At 32.0% G+C, this 20,783-nt stretch overlaps 2 protein-coding genes across 2 annotated transcripts; both read left to right on the top strand.

The window, feature by feature from the left end:
- Positions 1–2,603: 2,603 nt before the first annotated feature.
- LOC111014439 (heat stress transcription factor C-1) lies at positions 2,604–3,686 on the top strand. Its single transcript, XM_022289167.2, has 2 exons — positions 2,604–2,844; positions 2,915–3,686. The coding sequence occupies exons 1-2, from the start codon at positions 2,638–2,640 to the stop codon at positions 3,590–3,592; spliced, it is 885 nt and encodes a 294-aa protein (XP_022144859.1). The 5' UTR covers positions 2,604–2,637; the 3' UTR covers positions 3,593–3,686.
- Positions 3,687–17,576: 13,890 nt separating this feature from the next.
- Positions 17,577–20,189, top strand: LOC111014552 (indole-3-pyruvate monooxygenase YUCCA2-like). The gene is made up of 4 exons (XM_022289336.2): positions 17,577–18,452; positions 18,539–18,787; positions 18,883–19,005; positions 19,526–20,189. Exons 1-4 carry the CDS (start codon positions 17,748–17,750, stop codon positions 19,763–19,765), a joined length of 1,317 nt encoding a protein of 438 aa, XP_022145028.1. The 5' UTR covers positions 17,577–17,747; the 3' UTR covers positions 19,766–20,189.
- Positions 20,190–20,783: the final 594 nt, after the last annotated feature.

The raw sequence follows: 20,783 nt of genomic DNA on the forward strand, positions 1-20,783 counted from the left end.
CTTAATATAGAGGGGTTTTTTTTTTTTTTGACATAATATAGAAGTATTTACTAAGTAGCATAAAATAAATTTGAATTTTTGAAATTCAACCCTATGTAAACTCAAAAACACACCCAGGAAAGTTAAACTTATTTACATTTATAAATAATAATTATTATTATTATGTGACATTTTAAATAATTATTATTAGCAACCTAATTTCGCTAAATAATATGTCCTCTTGGAAGGCTGCTTGCTAAATTCTAAAAACTAATATATATATATATATAGTCACATTGTAGGCATAAAAAAAAGGCACTTTCCTTTAATAAACGAAAATAATTATAATAATAATCTATGGATCTTAAGAATTATCAATTTTAAAATTTCCCTATTCTTGTTGTTTTGTCAATTATTATATGTTATGACCTTTTGCACTTTGCCTAGCATGCAGGTCAAGTACAATATTTTTCTAAATTAGATCTGAATATTAAATAAAGTAGTTAGTTTATAAATTAGGTAATCAAATGGATCTTATCTTGCTATAAATAGCAAGAAAACAATCACATATTCAATTATTTAAATTTTGTTGTAAAATTGAGGAACGGCAACGTCGGGGAAATAAAATAAACAAAACAATTCAAATAATAAAATAAAATTCAAAATTTAAAATGGCATTTCCCATCAATTTTCAAACTTGATTTCCCACCAAATTTCTCACTAATTTCTCACCACTAATTTCTCACTAATTCTCCCTTACAATGAGCACCACATTGACCTTATTTATAGGCCATGGATAAGTGTGATTTACATGACACTAATAATGTCTAAAATTGAGACATATGGGGCATTAGGGTTTTCACACATGGTGCATGGATAATGGAACATATGGGGTTATGAATAAAAAACACATAGAGGACCTATGAAGCATGGATTATGAGACACCTCAACAGGGGTTAGTGGACATCTATTTAATTTAAAAATTCATAATAAATTTAAACTAAAGATTTATTTTCATTAAAAATATCAAATATATAAATAGTAAATACATTTCAAAATCCTCAAAACTAATACCAAAATATATAAAGCATCAATCATCTTCTTTGAAATTGAAAATTTGATCTTCTATTCTCACAACTATTGAATTAAAAAAAATAAAATTGAAAACTAAAAAACTATATTGTAAGTAAAAACTTAATTAAAATTAAAATTAAAATTGAAAAGTCTAAAAATTGATAACTCAAAGATTAAAGTTATTGAGAATAAGATATTATGACGTGATTACTTTATCTGGCTATATTTTTGTCATAATTGACTTAACCTACCAGGTCCAAAATTCTAATTTACTTAACCTCCAAAGTTCATGAATATAAAATTTTCCTTAAATTTAATAGACTTGAAAATGAATGACATGGTTTCAATTAAAATATGATCATTCTAGAGAATGGTGAAAAATGACATTCAAAACAGAGGTAGACTTTGAAACTCAGGTTAGCCTAGATCCAAATAGTATTTAGTCTCGAACGGAGCAATCAATTTCGTACACCTGCGTATGGAATGCGCTATTGACGTTGATTCAACAACAGTGAGGTAGTGGGTGAGTTAAACAGTTATATATTAATTTGCTTAGAGAAAGTTGGATCGAAAGTCTAAAGATTTACCAACATTTCGAAACAACAGTAATAGTACAAAGCATTATACCTGAATCTACAAGTCAATGCATTAATAAGACGTGAACATAATAATATTTGGCGGATGAAAAAAGTAACAGTAAAAAAATAGGATTATTGAGGAAAAAAAGTGCGTATAATTGAGTTGGATAGAAGGAGAAAGATGGAGAAAAAAGGTAAAAAGATTTAAAAGGGGAATGTGAAAGAAAAGGTGGAAGGCGACAAGAGGTAAATAAGATCCTGTATAAATGGAGACAGACAAGCCCAGTAATCGCACATAAACCTGCTCCCCAGCTCAAAACACCACTTTACAAAACGCCCCCATTATTTTTCCATTTTTTTAAATATTGCCCCAATACGTGGCCGCACATAAATCCACCACGCCTTCACGCATACACTCACCGGTCAGCGCCAACGCACGTGTTCGTTTGCCCTAAAGAAGGAATCTAAGCCGCTCTTTACATTGATTCAGGTTTTTGTTTTATTTACTCTCTTTTTTCATCCTGGAACGCCCTCTTCCACGCGCCTCTCTGGCGCGTGCTCTAGCATTGTTATTTCTGATTTTTTATTTTAATATACTATCAAGGAACACCTTTTAGCAAATAGCGATGCCACATAAAAAGGGAGGGGAAAGCTGTAGCATTTGGCAGGATATTTGATAGAGAAAAAAAAAAAAATGATCTGGTGGAGCGTTGGGCGTGATATTATTGTAATGGTAAATATCTGAAATATTTAAAAGGGAATTTATATGGGTAAAGTATAGTATGGTGACTGGCAGTGCGCGTGGGGCAGGGTGGTTTTTGTGACAAAATATCTAAGTATGCAATGCTTAATGAGGAGATTGGCCAATGGATGAAGAAAGGCAGAGTTGGAGTGTGGGTCCCGCTACGCTACAGTACGGGCGTCCACTTATTTATATAGGGTGCACCCTCATCTTCTCCAAAAAAGGAAAACCGCCGCTTGGCTTCGTTGTCGCAGTGCATATGGGATGGAGGGCAATTGCTCCATTGTGGCGCCCTTCGTTATGAAGACTTATCAAATGGTCAACGATCCCCTCACCGACGCTTTCATTACTTGGGGCTCTGCCAGCAACAGTTTCCTCGTCGTCGATCCTCTCCACTTCTCCCACACCCTCTTGCCTGCTTATTTCAAGCACAATAACTTCTCCAGCTTCGTCCGCCAGCTCAACACCTACGTATGTAAATTTTTTCAATTTACCATTTCTGATTTTGATTTTGATTTTGACTTTGATTTTCGGGGTGCAGGGGTTTAGGAAGGTAGATCCGGATAGATGGGAATTCGCGAACCAGTGGTTTCTGCGGGGCCAATTTCACTTACTCAAGAACATAGTCAGGAAAAAACACACCCCCAATTCCAATTCCAATTCCAATTTGAGCTTTGTGGGGGATCACGACGAGGAATTAGCGAGGGAGATTTCGAGGTTGAGGAAAGAACAGAGGGCTCTCGAGGAAGAATTGGAGGGGATGAAGAAACGCCTCGAAACTACTGAGAAACGCCCGCACCAAATGATGACGTTTCTTCACAAAGTGGTGGAGGACCCGGAGATTCTCCCGCTCATGATGCTCCACAGGGATCCGGCCGCCGCCGATAAGAAGAGGCGCTTCATCGTATCCTCTTCTTATTCCTCCTCTCCCTCCACCACCGAAGACGACGCCGAGCCCAACCCCGGGCCCAATTTTTGTTCGCCGGACACGGGCTTCGACGTCGATAACTTTGTCCAGTCCTCGCCGGCCGAATTTTGCGGTCACCTCCCTTGGATTATGGAGCAACCGAATCGCTCGATGGAAGGGTTGGGGTTGACCCACTGCACGGCGGTGGCGCCCATGGAAATTAGTATCGGCACCACCGCGGTGGAGGAGACTCATTCGCCACCGCCACCGCCACCGCCTTATCCATTTTCTCTGTTCGGATGTGGCTTTTAGTTAATTAGTTGATTTGATTCACATGATTTCTATTTCTCTCTCGCATTTTATCTCCTTTCTCCTTCTTTATTAATAATTCCCCCTTTCTTCTTTCTTTTTTCTTTTTTCTTTTCCTTCTTTTCTCCCACCCTCTCTAACTTAAATGTGTATATATTTTCTGTCCACTTTAATTCTGGAAAAGAAGTATCTTTTAAATAAAAATAAAATAACAACATGAACAATACAAGGTTGTTCAATAATTATTTTATTTTAAAAATTAAATTCCTTTACTATATATTTTTAATAGCATCTTTTATCCTAACTATTTTATAGCAAAAAACAAAAAGGTCAAAAAAATTTATTTGAAGTGTGTGTATATATATATATATATATATATATTGTAATTTAGGCGAAGATAAACATGTTTCTAAAAAATAAAATATTAGAAAACAAGTTTTTTTAGTACTATTATAAGCCTGTTCCCTTTTTTTAAGTACAATAAATCAGGATAGGAGGTTGAACTTTTCAAATAAAATGTCTTTAACCTTGAAGTATGTTCATGTTGTCATTCTAAAATATTCAAATTAAATATAAAATTTATTATCTAACATGATCCAAAGTATACCTCATATTAAAGGTTGTTCATAATTATATTTTTTTTTATAAATTTCATGATAATTAGTTTTATAAATAATTTAATATTTTTTTTTAAATTAAGTGGGATCTAAATAAATTTTTTCTTTAAAAAAATATAATAAAATGTTTTGTTCGCTTAGTTAGTATTTGAATGTGTGAACTAGTTACCAATCATTTATAAAAGAACCTAAAATTGTTTTACTTTCATAATTAATGAACTTGTTTATGTTGGTTTCTAAAAAGTAAAAACAAAAATTCCTCGAAAGAGAAAAAAAAAATAAAAGTCAAGACAGAAACTACGATAATCTTTTCTCATTCTATTTTTATTGAAGAACAGAGTAATTATTTTTGTTATTTTGTTAAATAAAATTTGAAGTTAAAAAAAAAATAAAAGTTTCACTTGAAAAAAACTTTTTAAAATAGAATATTCGAAACAATTATGTAACGTTTAATTCTTTGTATATTTATAGTAAATTTTATAAGTAAAACTTAATAAAACAATATTTTTATTTACACTTTGGAAAGCTTAATAAATAATAAATAAAAAAATCAGATATAGTTTTTCTAAACTGGGTATATAACTTTAGGGAGAAAAATAATGATAAAAACAATAATCAAGACATAAATACTATATATTTTTTATAACTTAAAAATTAAAAAAAGAAATTTGCCCAAACGAGCCATGAAAACAGGGGGTGCAAGTTTTTGGTAAATTAGTCAAAATTCATATGATTTCATAATTCTGTTTCAATTAAAGTTATGAAGACGTTGCTCTTGGAAGTGGGCGAGGAGAGGATACTGTCCCATTTAGGGCCATTTACATACTAGTTACCTAATCATATTTTATCCTAAATTTAGAGTGATAAATTAGAGGAATGGAAGTGATTTTTACCATAATTCTTAATATCTAAATATCTAATTGTCCAAATTCAAATTTTGATAATTATATTTTAAGTGGGAAGATTCGAACTCACGATTTATAATCTAACCTAAATACTTTAATTCGTTGAAAAGTATACTCATGGTCCCGAGGATAATTCATGTTGTTCATATTTATTTATGTAAGGAGTACATGAGATATTGAGTTGTGGTTTTCAAATAAGTGAGAAAATAAAGGTAGTTAATACTCTTACCAAAATATGTACCTTAGTGTCACCAATTCATAAAGTACATGTCACACTCCACTATGTTTGAAGCCTTTCATCAACGAAAGAAGATTTTACGTCCACGTCAAATATAGTAAATTGAAATCTTCTTAAAAATAAAAAATCTGTGAAATTATATTTAGACAAAATTTTTAAACAACTTGCTTCTAAGGAACTACTTTCTTCTAAAAATAATATATTTTTTCCTTCTTTTGTTCTTTTAAGACTTTTCATGGTTCATATCAGCACATGGTGCATTTTCTTAATTATGGTGTCATTTTCTTCGTGAGACTCTTTTTGCGAGATATGAATATCTTCATCTCTTACAACAATTATTAAAGTTATATATTTGGGAAGCTTATCACGAACTGTGCAGAGTCCGTGTCTTTTATAGTTTTAACAAATGGTGCTTTGGGCCAAGATTTCTTGTCTAAACGGGGCTCATACGAGGAGACCCTTTGTCACTTATCTTTTCATAATCTGTGCAGAAGCACTCTTAGTCTTGATCAAAAGACAGAGGAAAAAAGGAATGTTACATGTTTGAAAATTAACAATCGATGCCCGCTTGTTTATCATTTATTTTATGCAGATGACAGTTTGATGTTTTTTAAAGCTTCTACAAAAAATTGCAAGGCCATCAATGGGGTCCTGAAAACTTATGCAAATACATTTGGACAATGCATAAATCTAGAAAACTCCATGTTCACCGTAAGCAAGAATATAAAGGAGGAGTTGGAAGTGGCTTTGTACAAATAAATATCAAAGGGGTTTGGACTTTAAAGATATCAACATCTTCAATCAAGCTATGCTAGCAAAACAAAGTTTGGAGATTTCTGAAGGATCTCCACAGCCTCATTGCTCAAGTGTTAAAAGGGTAGTATTACCTTCAAAGAGACTTCCTCAAAGTCGAAGTAGAACAACCTGTCTTTTGCATGGCGAAGTATTATTTAGGGGCGGGACCTTTTCAACTAGGGCTATCGTTGGAGAATTAGACTGGGAATTGGAGTGGATGTTTTGGACGAGCCCTGGCTCCCGAGGGAAGAAAATTTCAAGCCTACACAAGGCCATGATTCAATGACAAATTCCAAGATTGCGTCTTTATTGAGGGAACCAGAGTGTGGAATGAGGATTTAGTTATAATTGGTCCTTAATATTATCCTTAGGAATAGCACCAATGATGAGATCATTTGGGGCCTTGATAAGAAAGGAATCTTCAAGGTCAAGAGTGCTTATATATTGGAGATCAATATGCACGACTTAGGATTAGCCTCTTCCTCAAACCAAGATTTGCTTGGGTGTAGGTGGTAGAGGTTTTGGAAAGTACAAGTCGTTCCCAAAGTAAAGTTGTGTTGTTGGAAGATTATTCATCATATCATTCTAACCTCAGCAAATCTGTGTATCAAAGGAGTTTTTACCAACAAAGGGTGTCCGCTTTCCAAAGAGAGAGAGAAGACCACCATCCACATGTTTTCGAGCGGTAGGTTTGTTAGAGATCTATGACTAATTTTCTTGGAGATTAGCGTTCACTGATAGGGCAGATTGGAAACCTATGGATTACTTCGACCGGAGACTCAAACCATTTTACAGGACATAAAGGACTCATTCTACCTTGGAGTATTTGGACGTCTAAAGACTAGATTTTTCACAATGTCATTGAAGATCCATGCTTTTAAAGACTGGTTGATCTAGTTAATGGCAAAATAAGAGAGATTGACAGGGCTCGAGAAATGAATCTGGCTACTGAAGAAGGGGCGAGTCCGACTGCGCCTATCAGATGGAGTCTGTCACCCCACTTGCACTGGAAAATTAACACTGATGCGACTTGGATGGACTCGTTTAATGGAGGAGGAATTGGTTGGCTAGTTCATGATTGGAATGGGTGGCTCGTTACAGCTTGTTGTCAACACCTGAAAAGGAAATGATCCATTAAAGCCCTATAAGGCCTAGCAATAATGCTGGAAGGTCTTAGAGCGTTGAATCAAATCCTTATTACCAACTATGGAGTTCAAATCATCGTGGAATCTGATAGTTTTGACTTTAGAGATTATTAACGTCATCAAAGCATATTATGACATCACAGAGATAAAGTTGATTGTCGACAACATTAGGCGGGAGGTTGAAATGACTGCTATCGAGGCTTACTGTCATATTTCGACAAGTGAGAATGGTGCAGCTCACGATTTAGCTAGAACAACAGATGAGAAGAGGGTTTCTTCTTGTTGGCATCACCTTGACCTTCTTCTTATTGGCATCACCTTGGGCCCGCCTGGTTTTCCGATTTGTTGTCTTTAGATTTTCCCTTTGTTTAATTTGTTATTTGCCTGTGTCAAATAAGAAAAACCTATATTTGGTTAAACATTTTCTAATAAAAACATACTAGACAATTTGGTCGTCTGTTTCAATTATTTTACTTTTAAATTATTTATTTATTTTGTCTTTTAGTTTTTATAATCCTAGTATTTGTCCATATCATTAAAATTTTTATATTATATTTAATAATAAATCTTAAAATCAACCTTGATATCAAAGTTGAAATAGAATAATATGGATAAAAAATAAGTCGGTTTGCATGACTAAAATTTTCCATTGAACATCAATGATGGATTTAAAAATTTCATCATGGGAAGCATTTTCTTTTAATACAACAATAATATGTAGGGTGGATATTCACACTCACAACTTTTGAGTTGAAGATAGATACCATAGCCAATTAAATTAAGTTCAAAAGTAGACTTATTTTTTACTCGATAGGTAAATAAAGTTTTACTATTGGAATTTGAACCCATCTTCAACTATTATATTTAAAATGACACTTAAATCTGTAACATATATGACGTAAGAACCTTAATTTTTTTTTGGGATAATACAATTTTTTTAATGTTTTAGCTACCTGCATTATAATATAAAATTGAAAAGTTACACAAGGGAAAAAAAGTTTTTAAATTACTCTTAGTCACACCAAATAAATTAGTATGTTTTTAGTTAAAAATACATCTTGAATATAATAATTAAGATTATATCATATGCCAAGTATAGCTCAATATTAAAACATCTTCCTTCTTTGTAGATTTGAGGTTGAATCTCACATCTCCATATTTTTTACATTAAAAAAAGACATAGGTAGAATTATAAATTAAATCTCTACGATCGATCCATTAGTCAGAGCTATACATATCTATTTTTCAAAAAGATCATATTTCATAATTTAGTGAAGATAAGTGGGTACATATATTTTTTATATTACATTTTTAGACAAAAATTTAGAATGAAAAACACGTATTATTAAGATTTATCCAATCTAATATTGAATATAATTCACTGGTTAAAAAATATTATCCTCAGTCAGAAGTTTAAATTATTTACCTGAAAGGAAATTTAAATGTTAAATTATGAGAAAAAAGAAGAGGTTATAAGACGATGGAGAGGCGACGGGGGATTAACGTGTGGTAAAAAAGCAAAGCAAGTTTCCTTAATTGCGCTGCAGGAGGACACGTGGCGAAAGCGGAGAGGGACCAAAGTAACTTAAGAAAACAATAATGGAAAGGGGTAAAATGTGGGCCCCACAGGACTTTGAGGTGGGGACCAATGACCACGTGGAAGCTACAGGCTACGTGTTCAGATTTGAATGGGCAGATTTGATCCTTGCCAAATGCCAATGGGCAGTTGAAGTTCAAGTGGTGGGCAGCAATATGGTGCTGCTCTGTCACACACTAATCTCACCTCACCAATCCTACCCCACCACGTGTCCTTCTTATCACCCAATAAACCCAAATAATGCGGTCCGAACTCCGAGGGTTCAACTTCCCCAAACCCAATTTATTACCATTTCTTTATTACCCCCAAACAACCCATTTTATTTTCTTTTTCCAAACTTTATATGAATTCTCCCAAAAAAAAAAACAAGAATTTTCGATTTCAATTCATATTCAAGGACGATTTTGATTTCGTTACCCCGCAAAAAAAAAAAAAAAAAATTTCAAGATACTTATTTAATAAAAAAAAAACTCATCTCCTCCCTATTATTCATGGACACATTTTAATTTTACTGCTCACTCTGACTCAAATAGATTCTCCCATATTTTTCAAAAGTGAAAAACCAGCCATGTTCTTTAAATAGTTTCAGCTCAGCCCAGTGGTGGGAAAATAGAGAAAAAATAATAATAAAATTAATTGGTCGTAGAATATAATAAAATATTTAGAAAAGCAAAGCAAAAGGAGGAACAGCTGTCGCCTACCAATCTGGGAGGACACTCGCTGTCCCACGGAATGGGAAACCTGGACCAAGTATTTCTTTACAGCCCTATTATGTTTTATAATTTTATATTATTCAATCTTAATTTAAGTTATGGTTTATAATCAAGCACGCTAATTTGCCCCCTTTTCCCCTACTCATCTCCAATAATTCAACCTCCATTACTTTATTCAACCTTCTTTATATTTCAATTTCTTATCCTCAGCCTATTTCGTTTTATGTTTTTAAATAAGTATCAGGTAAAATACATTGTGTGTTTATGATTTGAATTTGGTTTTTTTCGTTGCTCATCGAGTTTGATAAAATCATCATTTTTGATATCTGATATTTAAATTTAGTTTCAATTTGATACTTAAATGTCAAAATAATGAAGTTTAAATTTAGTTTCTAACTAATCTTTGAGTTGAGTTAGCACATGTTGACTACACCTTGGTGATATGTATTTTTTAAATGAGTGACAAGTTTATCATTCTTTATTATCTTTTGCGTAAGTGATATTTTTCTCTCGTTTCCTCCCTCCATCCTTTCTCTTCTTTCTTTCTACCACTTTTCCAACAACACTACACTCGACCCTCCCTCTTCATAATTCATCCCCAATTTAACATTCAAAATGACTAATTTTTAATCCAGAAGGGGAACCAACAAGGTTTTTTTTGGCAACAAACCAAATTTATCCATGTCATTTGAGAGACTTCTCGATGTATATTCAACCTATATTAGCTTACAGATCAATTAGAAATCAAATTTAAACTTCAGAGATTAATTAAAAACTATATTCAAACTTCAGATAACAAACATATCATTTTTTTTAACTCAAGGACCAAATAGAACTAAATTTAAATTTCAAAAGTGACTGACTTTTTAAATTTTGGAATCAAATAGAAATTAAATTCAAACCACAAAAAAAAAATATTTTACTCTAACAATTATACCTGTGATAAGGCACCACGAGACCGGCCCGAATTCAGCCAGGTTCTATTTCTCATGTTCCCTTCCCAACAATTGTACCTTGTCTTGGGGCGTCTTTGGCTTTACGAGAGAAAGCCCGCCGGAGAAAAAAGTCTTTCTCTTCCCATCCCGGATCATATTCTGGTGAGTATTGATGAAAAAATGACAAAAGAGAAACTTCTCCGATCGCATCATTAACCGGTGTAGGATTAAAAATCCGGTCCAGGATTCGAGTCAAATCGACCTTTCAACAAAATGTGACTCCTAAATTAGCCTTCTCCGTATCTTCAAAGATAAAAATTACACATCACGGAAAAACCCAAAAACAGAAGCAGAAGAGGAAATAATAGCAGATGATATGAGAAAAATGGTTGTCCACTATCCTTAAAAACAAATCTCTCTATCTTCAAAGGTACCCAATGATTAGATTATTTGATTTATGGGTTTAAGGTACCAAATGATTAGATTATTTGATTTATGGGTTTATAGATATATGAATTTGTAAAGCAAAAGTTTGAGCCGCTAAATCTACGTTTTGACAATATGGAGAGATGACTTAAAAAAGAAAAAGCCTGGTAAGTATTTGAAGGTTTAAAAAAATAAATGTATTAACTCATATATCAAATATAAATTTGAATTTCTTTATGCTTTAGACGGCATAAAATATAATATGTGAATCAAGAGTACTTAAATAATTTAGTCGAATTTAGCTTTTTGTTATAAGTTTATCGATGATGTAAAACTTGATATAGTAATAGCAAGCTTTGTTATGAAGTGAACTTTGTGAAAAATGTGGAAATAATCATTAGTCTACGAGAGAAGCTTGTCTAACCAATAATTTAGATCCCATTGGGGAATGAGAATAAGAAGTTAAAATCAAAATTTACACTTTTCCTTTTTTTTTTAAAGGAAAAGAAAAACTAATTGTAGTATCATTCTTCTCCTACAATCTCATCATGACTATTTCTTAACTATTTTGCATTTTTATTATTATTTTTATTTATACTGCATTTAATTTTTCTTTTAATAAAAAATTTATATAACTTTCATTAGTTAATGTGATTTTTTCTCATAAAATATTATAAATTTCTATTTAATTATTTAATTATTTAAATTTACTTTGTTATTATTAATTAATGTCAATAAAATTTATTATTATTCACTATTAGAACAATAAAATTTAATAACATTTTATATTAAATTGTGATAATTCCAATAAAAAATCATTTTAGTTGATGTAATTTTATTTTAATTATTCATTAATTTTTAATATTAAATAAGTTGTCATAATAAAAAATATTTAATATCAATAAAATATAGCAATAAAATAATTAAAGTTTATTATTATTTTAATTAAAAAAATCAACACAGTAATGTATTTGTAAGTAACAAAAATAAGAAAGTAGTATACTAATAATTATTTTTGGATTCTTTCTCATTATATGATTCCATAAAATTTTTAGTAAAATACATTACAAGAATAACATTTAAATTCAGATTGATTTTCATTCAAATTTCATTCAATTTCGATTCCTTGTAAGTAAGCAGCACTTTAGTTTTGAATTTTTTTTTTTTTTGAAAGGTATCTATAAAAAGAAAAAGAAAATTAAATAAAAAATTTATTACAACCCTAACACAAACTATACTATAATAACAATAATAATTTTTTAATATAAAATTATGTTTTTGTCCTGCTTGACTTGTAAAATGGTTTTTTTGATTTGGCAAAAGGGCACTTGTGCGAAAAAGGGGCAGTCCAGAGAATGAACGTATTAATGGGCCAAAAATTCGGAGGAAAGCCCACTTCTTTTGTATTGAGTTTTCTCAGCCCATTCTTTGTTCATTCAACCACTGCCACTGAGTACTTCTTCTCCCATTTCTCTTGCATGGAAAATTAATTTAAGACATGCTCGAAATTTCGTACAATCTTATTTAAAATAAAACATCCATTGGGGATACCAAAACGAGTATAGCTCAACAGTAATTGTCATATATCTCCAATCAATAAATGGTAAGTTCGATTCCAATCTCTATGTTGCACTAAAAAAAATATATGATATCAAACATGTATGATTTTTAAATTCTTATAGTTTTGGTTTTTAATTTTATACAGAAGCTGTTGATGGATGAATTTTTTTTTTTATTCCTATACCCATGAATCTTTTGCAGTTTTCATATACTCCATACAAACTCCTGCGGCGCCGCGGCCTTGAAGATTCGTTGCGTTTCCCTCTACAAGCCAATTAGGGTTTTCAAAAAATGCGACACCCAAATCCTGAAATTTGTGTAAGTTTCAAGATTCGTCACCTATAGGCTATATGCTTTTTCCTTTTGTTTTATCTCCACTACCAATTACTTAAATTAGAATATTAAATATATATATATATATATATATATATATATATATATATATATATATATATATAGAAAAAGGGTAGCTTTTAATTAATTTAATTACTCAGATTCTTCGTTGACATTTATAAAAGTAAATGATAAAAATAGATAAAACTGTGAAGTTCATGTGTCGCATTCTTCCGATCTCTTGGGACGAAGTATTGAAGTTAAAAGTTCATTGTACTTTACTACCATCTTACTCATCTTACTCTGTGTCAACTGTGACAGTCAACAACATTAACTAGAAAAAAAAATTAATTAAACCGAAAAAGGGAAAATAAAATCCAAAGACTGGTCGAGTTTCCTAAGACTTTTAATTACTGTTGGAACGATGCATGTGAGGTTTAAAATTACGAAAAATATAAAAATTATTGTAATTTATTTATAAAATTACAAATATTGGACAAGTTATTTAAGTTTGTAAAATAGTTTCTGCCTATTTTTCTTCTTGTAGTCTAATAGCCCAAAAAATAAGCTTTAATATATAATAAAATGGAAATTTTAAAATGATTATTTGATTGCGGTCTAGATTCAAAGTACAACATTGTGGCAATTTTAAAATGGAAGATGAAATACTAAACGTAGAAGACACCATGGCAGACTTGAAAAAAAAAAAAAAGAAAAACTTTACTAAAACTGCCATTAAATTTAAATCCAAAAGAATTATAACAAGAGGGTAAAATTGACATAAAAAATTTCTCTTAATCCCACCTTTTATATATTTTTAACCGTGAAAAGTTCTGTGTAAATTTTTAATTTTAACTTGAACCATTTTAACGAGTAACAACTAATAAGTTAGAGGATTAGTTCTTCTTTAACTAAGTGCTTCGATCATATTTTGAATGATTAATTTTTACGGTTTATATATATTGTTAGGATATCCCTAAATGATTAAATTTACTCTAATTCATCGGTTTAAGTTTTTGAGTTCATTGGTGATTTAACTTGTTTAACATAGTATATCGTAACAGGAAGTCTTGTGTCCCAACCTCTATTTTGTCATCTTTTTTAGATTTATCTAGTCACTCATCAACCATGCATTGGTCTATAAAAACAGTCTTCACAGATGTCGAGGATTACTAAATTCCCTATATATATACATATAGCACAGTAAACGTAGTGATTTTTGAAAAAATATAATATAATTTTTTTTAGATTTTTTAAAAAGTTTTTTTGAGGACATAATACACCCAACATAAATCGGGAATTGGAATATGCGAGAAGAGTTGTTAGATCGAAATTATCACAAAACCCACAAAGAATGGTGTTGAATATTGGTTGATGAATGGGTAATCAAACCAGACAGTTCATTGTGATTGTATTTGGGAATTTATAGTAAAGTCGACTCACTAACATTTCCCCTCTTGAGACATCCAATCAAACACACACCTTAGGGTCAACCTAACACCTCCAACCGCTGCCCTGCTACCAAAATGTAGAACGTTTTAAATGATTGCTGCCACTATCCGAACCGGGATAATATCTGGTTGTTAAGAAACTTGTACAATTTTATTTTAAGGCAATAACAATTTTAGAGTTTGAGTTCATTCTCTCTCATTTTCATTTCTTTTTCAACGTGTACCTATAAACAATTTTTCAAAAATATAATTACCTTGTTCTAAGCGGTTAAATCTCTATAATTTCTAAAATGATATTAGGATGTTGTCTATGTTTTAAACTAAAGTGGGATGATTTTGCTTTTGAACTCTTCCCAAAATCTTGTTGGTGTTGTATTTAAAACGTAGGTTAGTGATAGAGATGTGGACAAAATCATATTAGAACAGAGGTTCTGAATAGTTGATTGGAAGGAGTGGGCTTTGTTAAAGGTGGAGGGTGATGTTTGAGCAGAAGATCAGTCGGCTGAATGAAAATAATCAAATGAATTGGAATTGGCATAAGAAGAAGTGACTAATTATGGAAAAAAGAATCTTGGAAAGAGACAAAGATACCATTGGGTTTACTGTTCTTTTATTTTATCTCAGTAAATTTTTTGAAAAGGGGTAAGCAAGCTTTCTACTTCTCTCGGCTTGGGTAGTGGACTATGTGACAAAGTGGCCATCTTTTATATTATTCTCCCACTTCACATTACTTCAAAACAATTCCTTAATGTGTTTTAAGTTGATGCAGGTTTTGGATTAGGATTCCAAAGTTGAATATCCAACACAGTAGATTTGGGTGGATCGAGATTCGATCAGAGTACGATTTTATAGATTAGATTGGATAGTCCCGTCCGAATTGCTCAACATGCTTTTCCTTGGTCTTCATTTCAAGTGAACCTAGTACAATATTTCCACAATCTACATCTTAAACGATGTTTACTTACACACAATCGAAATGGGAAGAAATCGTAATGAAAATCAATTGGAATGTAAATATTATTCTTGTTTACTAAAATATTTATGGGAATCGAAATAAAATATTGTTCGTGGTTTACTAAAACTATCTGATATTGGATAACAATTACCTACTATACATCCTTTCATATTTCTAACTAATTAATGGCAAATACATGCTAATCTTTTTTTAATTATAATAATTTAATTTATTTCATTAATATTGATTGATAGTATATTTTTTTCATCGTAACGATTTATTTAATATTAACAAATAATAAATAGTTAAAATAAAATTACAACAATTTTTTATTAGGACAACCATTCTTTAATATAAAATATTGTTAAACTTTACTGTTATAATATTTAATAGTAATGAATTTTGTTCTAGAATGTATTGATATTAATGAATATAATAAAGTAAAATTAATTAATTAAAAAATTGAATAGAAATTTGTAATATTTTATAATAAAAGTTGTATAAATTTTTATTAGAAGAAAAATTATTAATTGAATTAATAAATAATAAAAGTAAGACAATTAATTAAAAAATCTGATCATGTAAATAGACGAGAGAAAATAGTAAAAATTGAAAAGTAATAATTATAAAAGAGTAGAATCCACCTGATAAAGGATTAAAATTGATAAGATTATAGAAGATAAATAGGAAACCGGCCTTAATTCTTTCTCAAACAGTCTCCATTTTATTTTCTTATTTTAAGCAACTTTTCAATGCGAGGAGTTAGCTCCCACCATAACTTCATTGGTATTAGTTTAATTACTTATCTATGCTAACCTTCATGCTTCAAATGTTTTATGTTTGTCACTAATTTTAATTTTATAAAAAACATAAACCAATTATGAAAATAACAAGATGTTAGACTAACAATAAATCAATAGTTGGAAAGAAAAACTGAACAACTGAAATTGTGCTCTAGCCTCTAGCTTCACACAATTTAATCAATAACCACTATGTAAATACTCATGAAGAAGAGAAAATACGTGTTCGGCCATGAAATTACCAATTTATGGATTGATATTATGTCGGGCCTGTTTGGTAACATCTAAAATTTATTATTTCTCGTTTCCAGTTTTCTTAAGAGATCTAAGTATTTTGCAATTTTTTTTTAACATTATCAAAATTGTATAGAAATTTTAGAAACAATCAAATAAGTTTCAAATTGTTTATTTTTCTTTAATAAAAATAAAAGATCAGAAACCAAAAATAGGAATGTTACCATAGGAGCCGGTCATATCTCAAAATGTTTCCGAACAAGGGAGGTATAAAGGTAGGTATGAGTATATTTCTTTGTGACAATGATGAACACAATATTCCAAATTTTTTCAGATTCCACACATCTCGATCCGATTCCCTAGTACACATTCCAACATGTAGGGGAAAATGAAGTCAAGAAATGCATGATGAGTTTGAGAGTAGTATCCTCAGAATTAAAGTGATGAAATCAGAGTATGGACTACCAAAGCTGTAGAACCTAGCTACACATCCAGCTGCAATCAAGTGGGTCTCTTTTATTTTCCCTTATTTCCAAACAGACGATTCTCCTTCCTCAACATAAATAAAAATTAGGGCCCCAGCTATAATAAGACCTCACTCACTAAACACTCTGAAATATCCATACTTGGACATCGGTTGACCAATCTTTCACTCTCATCCCCACCTTCCACTATGTATCGATCATTATTTCTTTTTTTCAGTAATGTCACTGCTACGATTCTCCAATGCCTATCCCAACCTATTTACTTTGTCCCATCTAACCACAATTCTTTCCCTCGTCTCTCTCATCTCTACTCTTTGGAATTGTGTGGCTATTCCATAAACAAATGACACACTAGCTGGTTTGTTAGTTAATGGAAACTATATAAACACGCAAATTGTAATGGGTAGCTAAATTTTTTTCTATGTATCATTTTTTTTAAATTTTCACTTCTATCCATAGTATATCGGATACTTATATCAGTCATAAATTAGAGGTATATCACGTACATATATAAGTAGTTAAATATATATTTGTTGGGTAAAGTTGTCATTTTAAAAATTGAACCTCCGTTCTTTTTCTTTTAAAAGAGTGCTATATTTGAAAAAAAAAATAAATGTGGTCGTTATTTTGCTAATTTTACTAAATGTTTTTGACATATTTCCAACCCGTTATAAATATATATAACAACACACATCCTTTGAAATTACAACGTTGCCACTGCCCAACCCCATATATCTTCAAGTTGAAGTCTCAAAATTCTCAAGCTTATACCTCAAACTCCCACCCATCAAAATTCAACCTTTCTTTCTCCAACCCTATGTTTCTTTAATAATTCTAAGTAAGGAAGAGAGAAAGAAAAGAAAAAAAAAAAGAAACTCATTCCACTAAAATTTCATTTCCATGCCAATACATAACTGAATTTGTTTTCCTTTGTAACCCCTTAGTTCATTTTAACTCGTCTCACAAACTATGGACGACTATTTGAAAGAAGTGGAAGGCAAAAGACTTCACGATCCTCTGATCCAGAAGAATGGAGAGCCGGCAAGACAAATTAGGGTTCCGGGGCCGCTGATAGTCGGCGCCGGACCGTCGGGACTCGCCGCCGCCGCGTGTCTGAAGCAAAAAGGAATCCCAAGTTTGATCCTTGAGAGAGCCGAGTGCGTAGCTTCGTTGTGGCAGTTCAAGACCTACGATCGCCTCCGCCTTCATCTCCCAAAGCAATTTTGTCAGCTCCCACTTATGCCCTTCCCCTCCAATTTCCCCACTTACCCAACAAAGCAACAATTTTTGGCCTATTTGAGAGCCTACGCCGAGCATTTTGAGTTGAAGCCGGTGTTCAATAGCACGGTGACGGCGGCGGAGTGGGATGAGGGATGTGGGTTTTGGCGGGTCAAGGCTGTTCTTAACTGTGGGAAATTGGGACTCAAGGAAACAACAGAATATGTTTGCAAATGGCTGATTGTGGCAACGGGTGAAAATGCTGAAGAAATTTTTCCACAAATTGAAGGGTTGGAGGAATTTGAGGGCCCCGTTGTTCATACTAGTTCTTACAAGACTGGTGGAGTGTTTCGTGGGAAAAAAGTTTTGGTTATTGGATGTGGGAATTCGGGTATGGAAGTTTGTCTAGACCTCTGCAACTTTAAAGCTTCTCCACATCTCGTCGTTCGCAACTCGGTGAGATTATCAACAATTTTGTTAATATCTTGAGTTATATTAAATTGCTTGTCATGAGAAAACTTTTTTGACATTTTTTTTCGCAGGTGCATATTCTACCCCATGAGATGTTGGGAAGATCAACTTTTGGATTGTCGATGTGCTTGCTGAAATGGCTCCCCATGCGCTTAGTGGATAAAATTCTTCTCTTTGTATCACATTTGGTACTTGGAGACACAGCCAGATTGGGGCTCAATCGCCCGAAACTTGGCCCTCTACAGCTCAAGAATCTGTCTGGAAGAACCCCCGTTTTAGACGTTGGGACTTTGGCAAATATCAGAAGCGGGAAAATTAAGGTTCAATTAATTCTTCTCTGCGATATTCTCCCACAAATTATCAATATTTCTTTCCAAATGTTGTTGATGAGATTTCTAATATATCTGGTCTTCAGGTTCGCCGAGGAGTGACGAGACTAAGCCGCTGCGCCGCCGAGTTCGTCGACGGCAGTGTTGAAAACTTTGACGCTGTCATTTTAGCCACTGGTTATAAAAGTAACGTCCCCTCTTGGCTAAAGGTGCATATTTCCTATTATTTTCTTTAGTTTTGTACTTAAAAAAAAATTTACTTTTCATTAATCTCTTAATCGAACCACGTACATTTTGTACGGTGTGTAATGTAAATTGTAATTCATCTCTAGAGTACCATTAAACCAGTTTTCACTGTTTTTATCTTTTAATATCACACATATAGGGTGAACATTCGAACTCACAACTTGTTTTAATTAGTTGAATTATGCTTGTCATAATTTCAATTTTTAAGTTATACGCATTTGCCTGATAACATGTTAACTATTATACTTCTTTCTCTAATGGTAGATCTTAATTGAGTATTAAATGATGGGATTTTTGCTATACATGATAATAGTTGTCACTTTTAAGTATAGATACATCAACGGAATTAATGAAAATGAATTTGAGACACTATATGTTAAAATTATTCTTTTGTTTCATGACAATTAAGTAATGTTGTGTTGAAATAAAATATAATGACCCAATAATTAATAATTTGAAGGGTATGGTATGATAAATTTTCAGGAAAGGAGTATGTTCAGTGAGAAAGATGGGTTGCCAAGGAAGCAATTTCCAAATGGATGGAAAGGAGAATGTGGATTATACGCAGTTGGGTTCACGAAGAGAGGGCTTCTTGGGGCATCAATGGATGCGAGAAGAACAGCACAAGATATTGAGCTTGTTTGGAAAGCTGAGGACTCGGCTTTAATGCCCTTCACTCACTCTTCTGTATTGCCTCAATCACGACTCCAAACCCACGATTAAAGCAATGCCTTTTTAGTTTACAAACACAAAAGTGCTGCACTTTCATTCTTGCTTTTGTCACTGTGGGGTTGAAAGCAAAAAGAAAACTAAGGCAGTTCTCATATCCAAAGTTTCTACAAAAAAAAAAAAAATTGCAAAAATATCTTTTCAAGGGAAGGGGAAAAAAAGTTTTAGATGTCAGCTTTCCAAAATGTTTCTTTGCTAGATTGAAGCTTTGAGTAGTGCAGAAAAGAAATTGGAAAAGAGATCACCACTAGCTAGCTAGTTACAATATATTTATATGTGATAATTGGCTCGGATTTAGGGGATTGTTTATCATGTGGATATGTTGTAATTTGTTTCTATTTACTATACGTAAATTTATAGATATATAAATGGGTGGGAGGATTTGATCTTTATATTCGTTGAGTTCTTTGTGTTAGTTCCTTTTTGTACGATGTAGAATTATATTTGACATTACTTTACTTTTCATAATTCAATTATTGCAATCTTAATTCATACCCTCCAACCTCCCTCCCTTAGAAATCATTTCATTAAACTAGGCGAGAAAAATACATATAAAAAAAAGAGAGGTTAAGTAAAAATGCTCTAAGTAAAATGATAGATATATCATAATTATAAAAGAAAGTAAACTTGGAAGACCAAGAGGAAGCTAGAACAATAATATCATCCCAAAGGTGGTTGAAGACATCCGCAAAAGTTCTATTGTTCCTCCCCAACCAAATTGACCACAAAATAGATCCCACAGCATTGTACCAAAGGGTATTAAGAGTACTGTTGCACGAGGGGATAACATTTCTCTACAACCTTATCAATATCATTCTTATTTCTTATTCTATTAATCCTACGACTTTATAATTATTACTTTTACTCTTTCTCTCATTTCTATTTACATATTACTTTTTGGTTAATTGTTTTACATTTTAAAATATGTGTAACAATGCTTCTACTTAACTTTCTTTCAAAAAAAAAAATCTTAATAGTCTTTTCATATGTATTCTCTTCTTTTAATACAAAT

The sequence above is a fragment of the Momordica charantia genome (assembly GCF_013281855.1).
Source record: "Momordica charantia cultivar OHB3-1 chromosome 6 unlocalized genomic scaffold, Mcharantia_2.0 BLBB01000006.1, whole genome shotgun sequence".
Lineage (NCBI taxonomy): Eukaryota > Viridiplantae > Streptophyta > Magnoliopsida > Cucurbitales > Cucurbitaceae > Momordica > Momordica charantia.

What these genes read in the sequence shown, in the direction of transcription:
- LOC111014439 (XM_022289167.2), top strand. Translation starts at nt 2,638, where the DNA reads ATGGAGGGCAATTGCTCCATTGTGGCGCCCTTCGTTATGAAGACTTAT. An exon ending in TCCGCCAGCTCAACACCTAC is followed by an intron (nt 2,845 to 2,914) that starts GTATGTAAATTT and finishes TTCGGGGTGCAG; the next exon opens with GGGTTTAGGAAGGTAGATCC.
- LOC111014552 (XM_022289336.2), top strand. Translation starts at nt 17,748, where the DNA reads ATGGACGACTATTTGAAAGAAGTGGAAGGCAAAAGACTTCACGATCCT. An exon ending in TCAGAAGCGGGAAAATTAAG is followed by an intron (nt 18,788 to 18,882) that starts GTTCAATTAATT and finishes TCTGGTCTTCAG; the next exon opens with GTTCGCCGAGGAGTGACGAG. An exon ending in ACGTCCCCTCTTGGCTAAAG is followed by an intron (nt 19,006 to 19,525) that starts GTGCATATTTCC and finishes ATAAATTTTCAG; the next exon opens with GAAAGGAGTATGTTCAGTGA.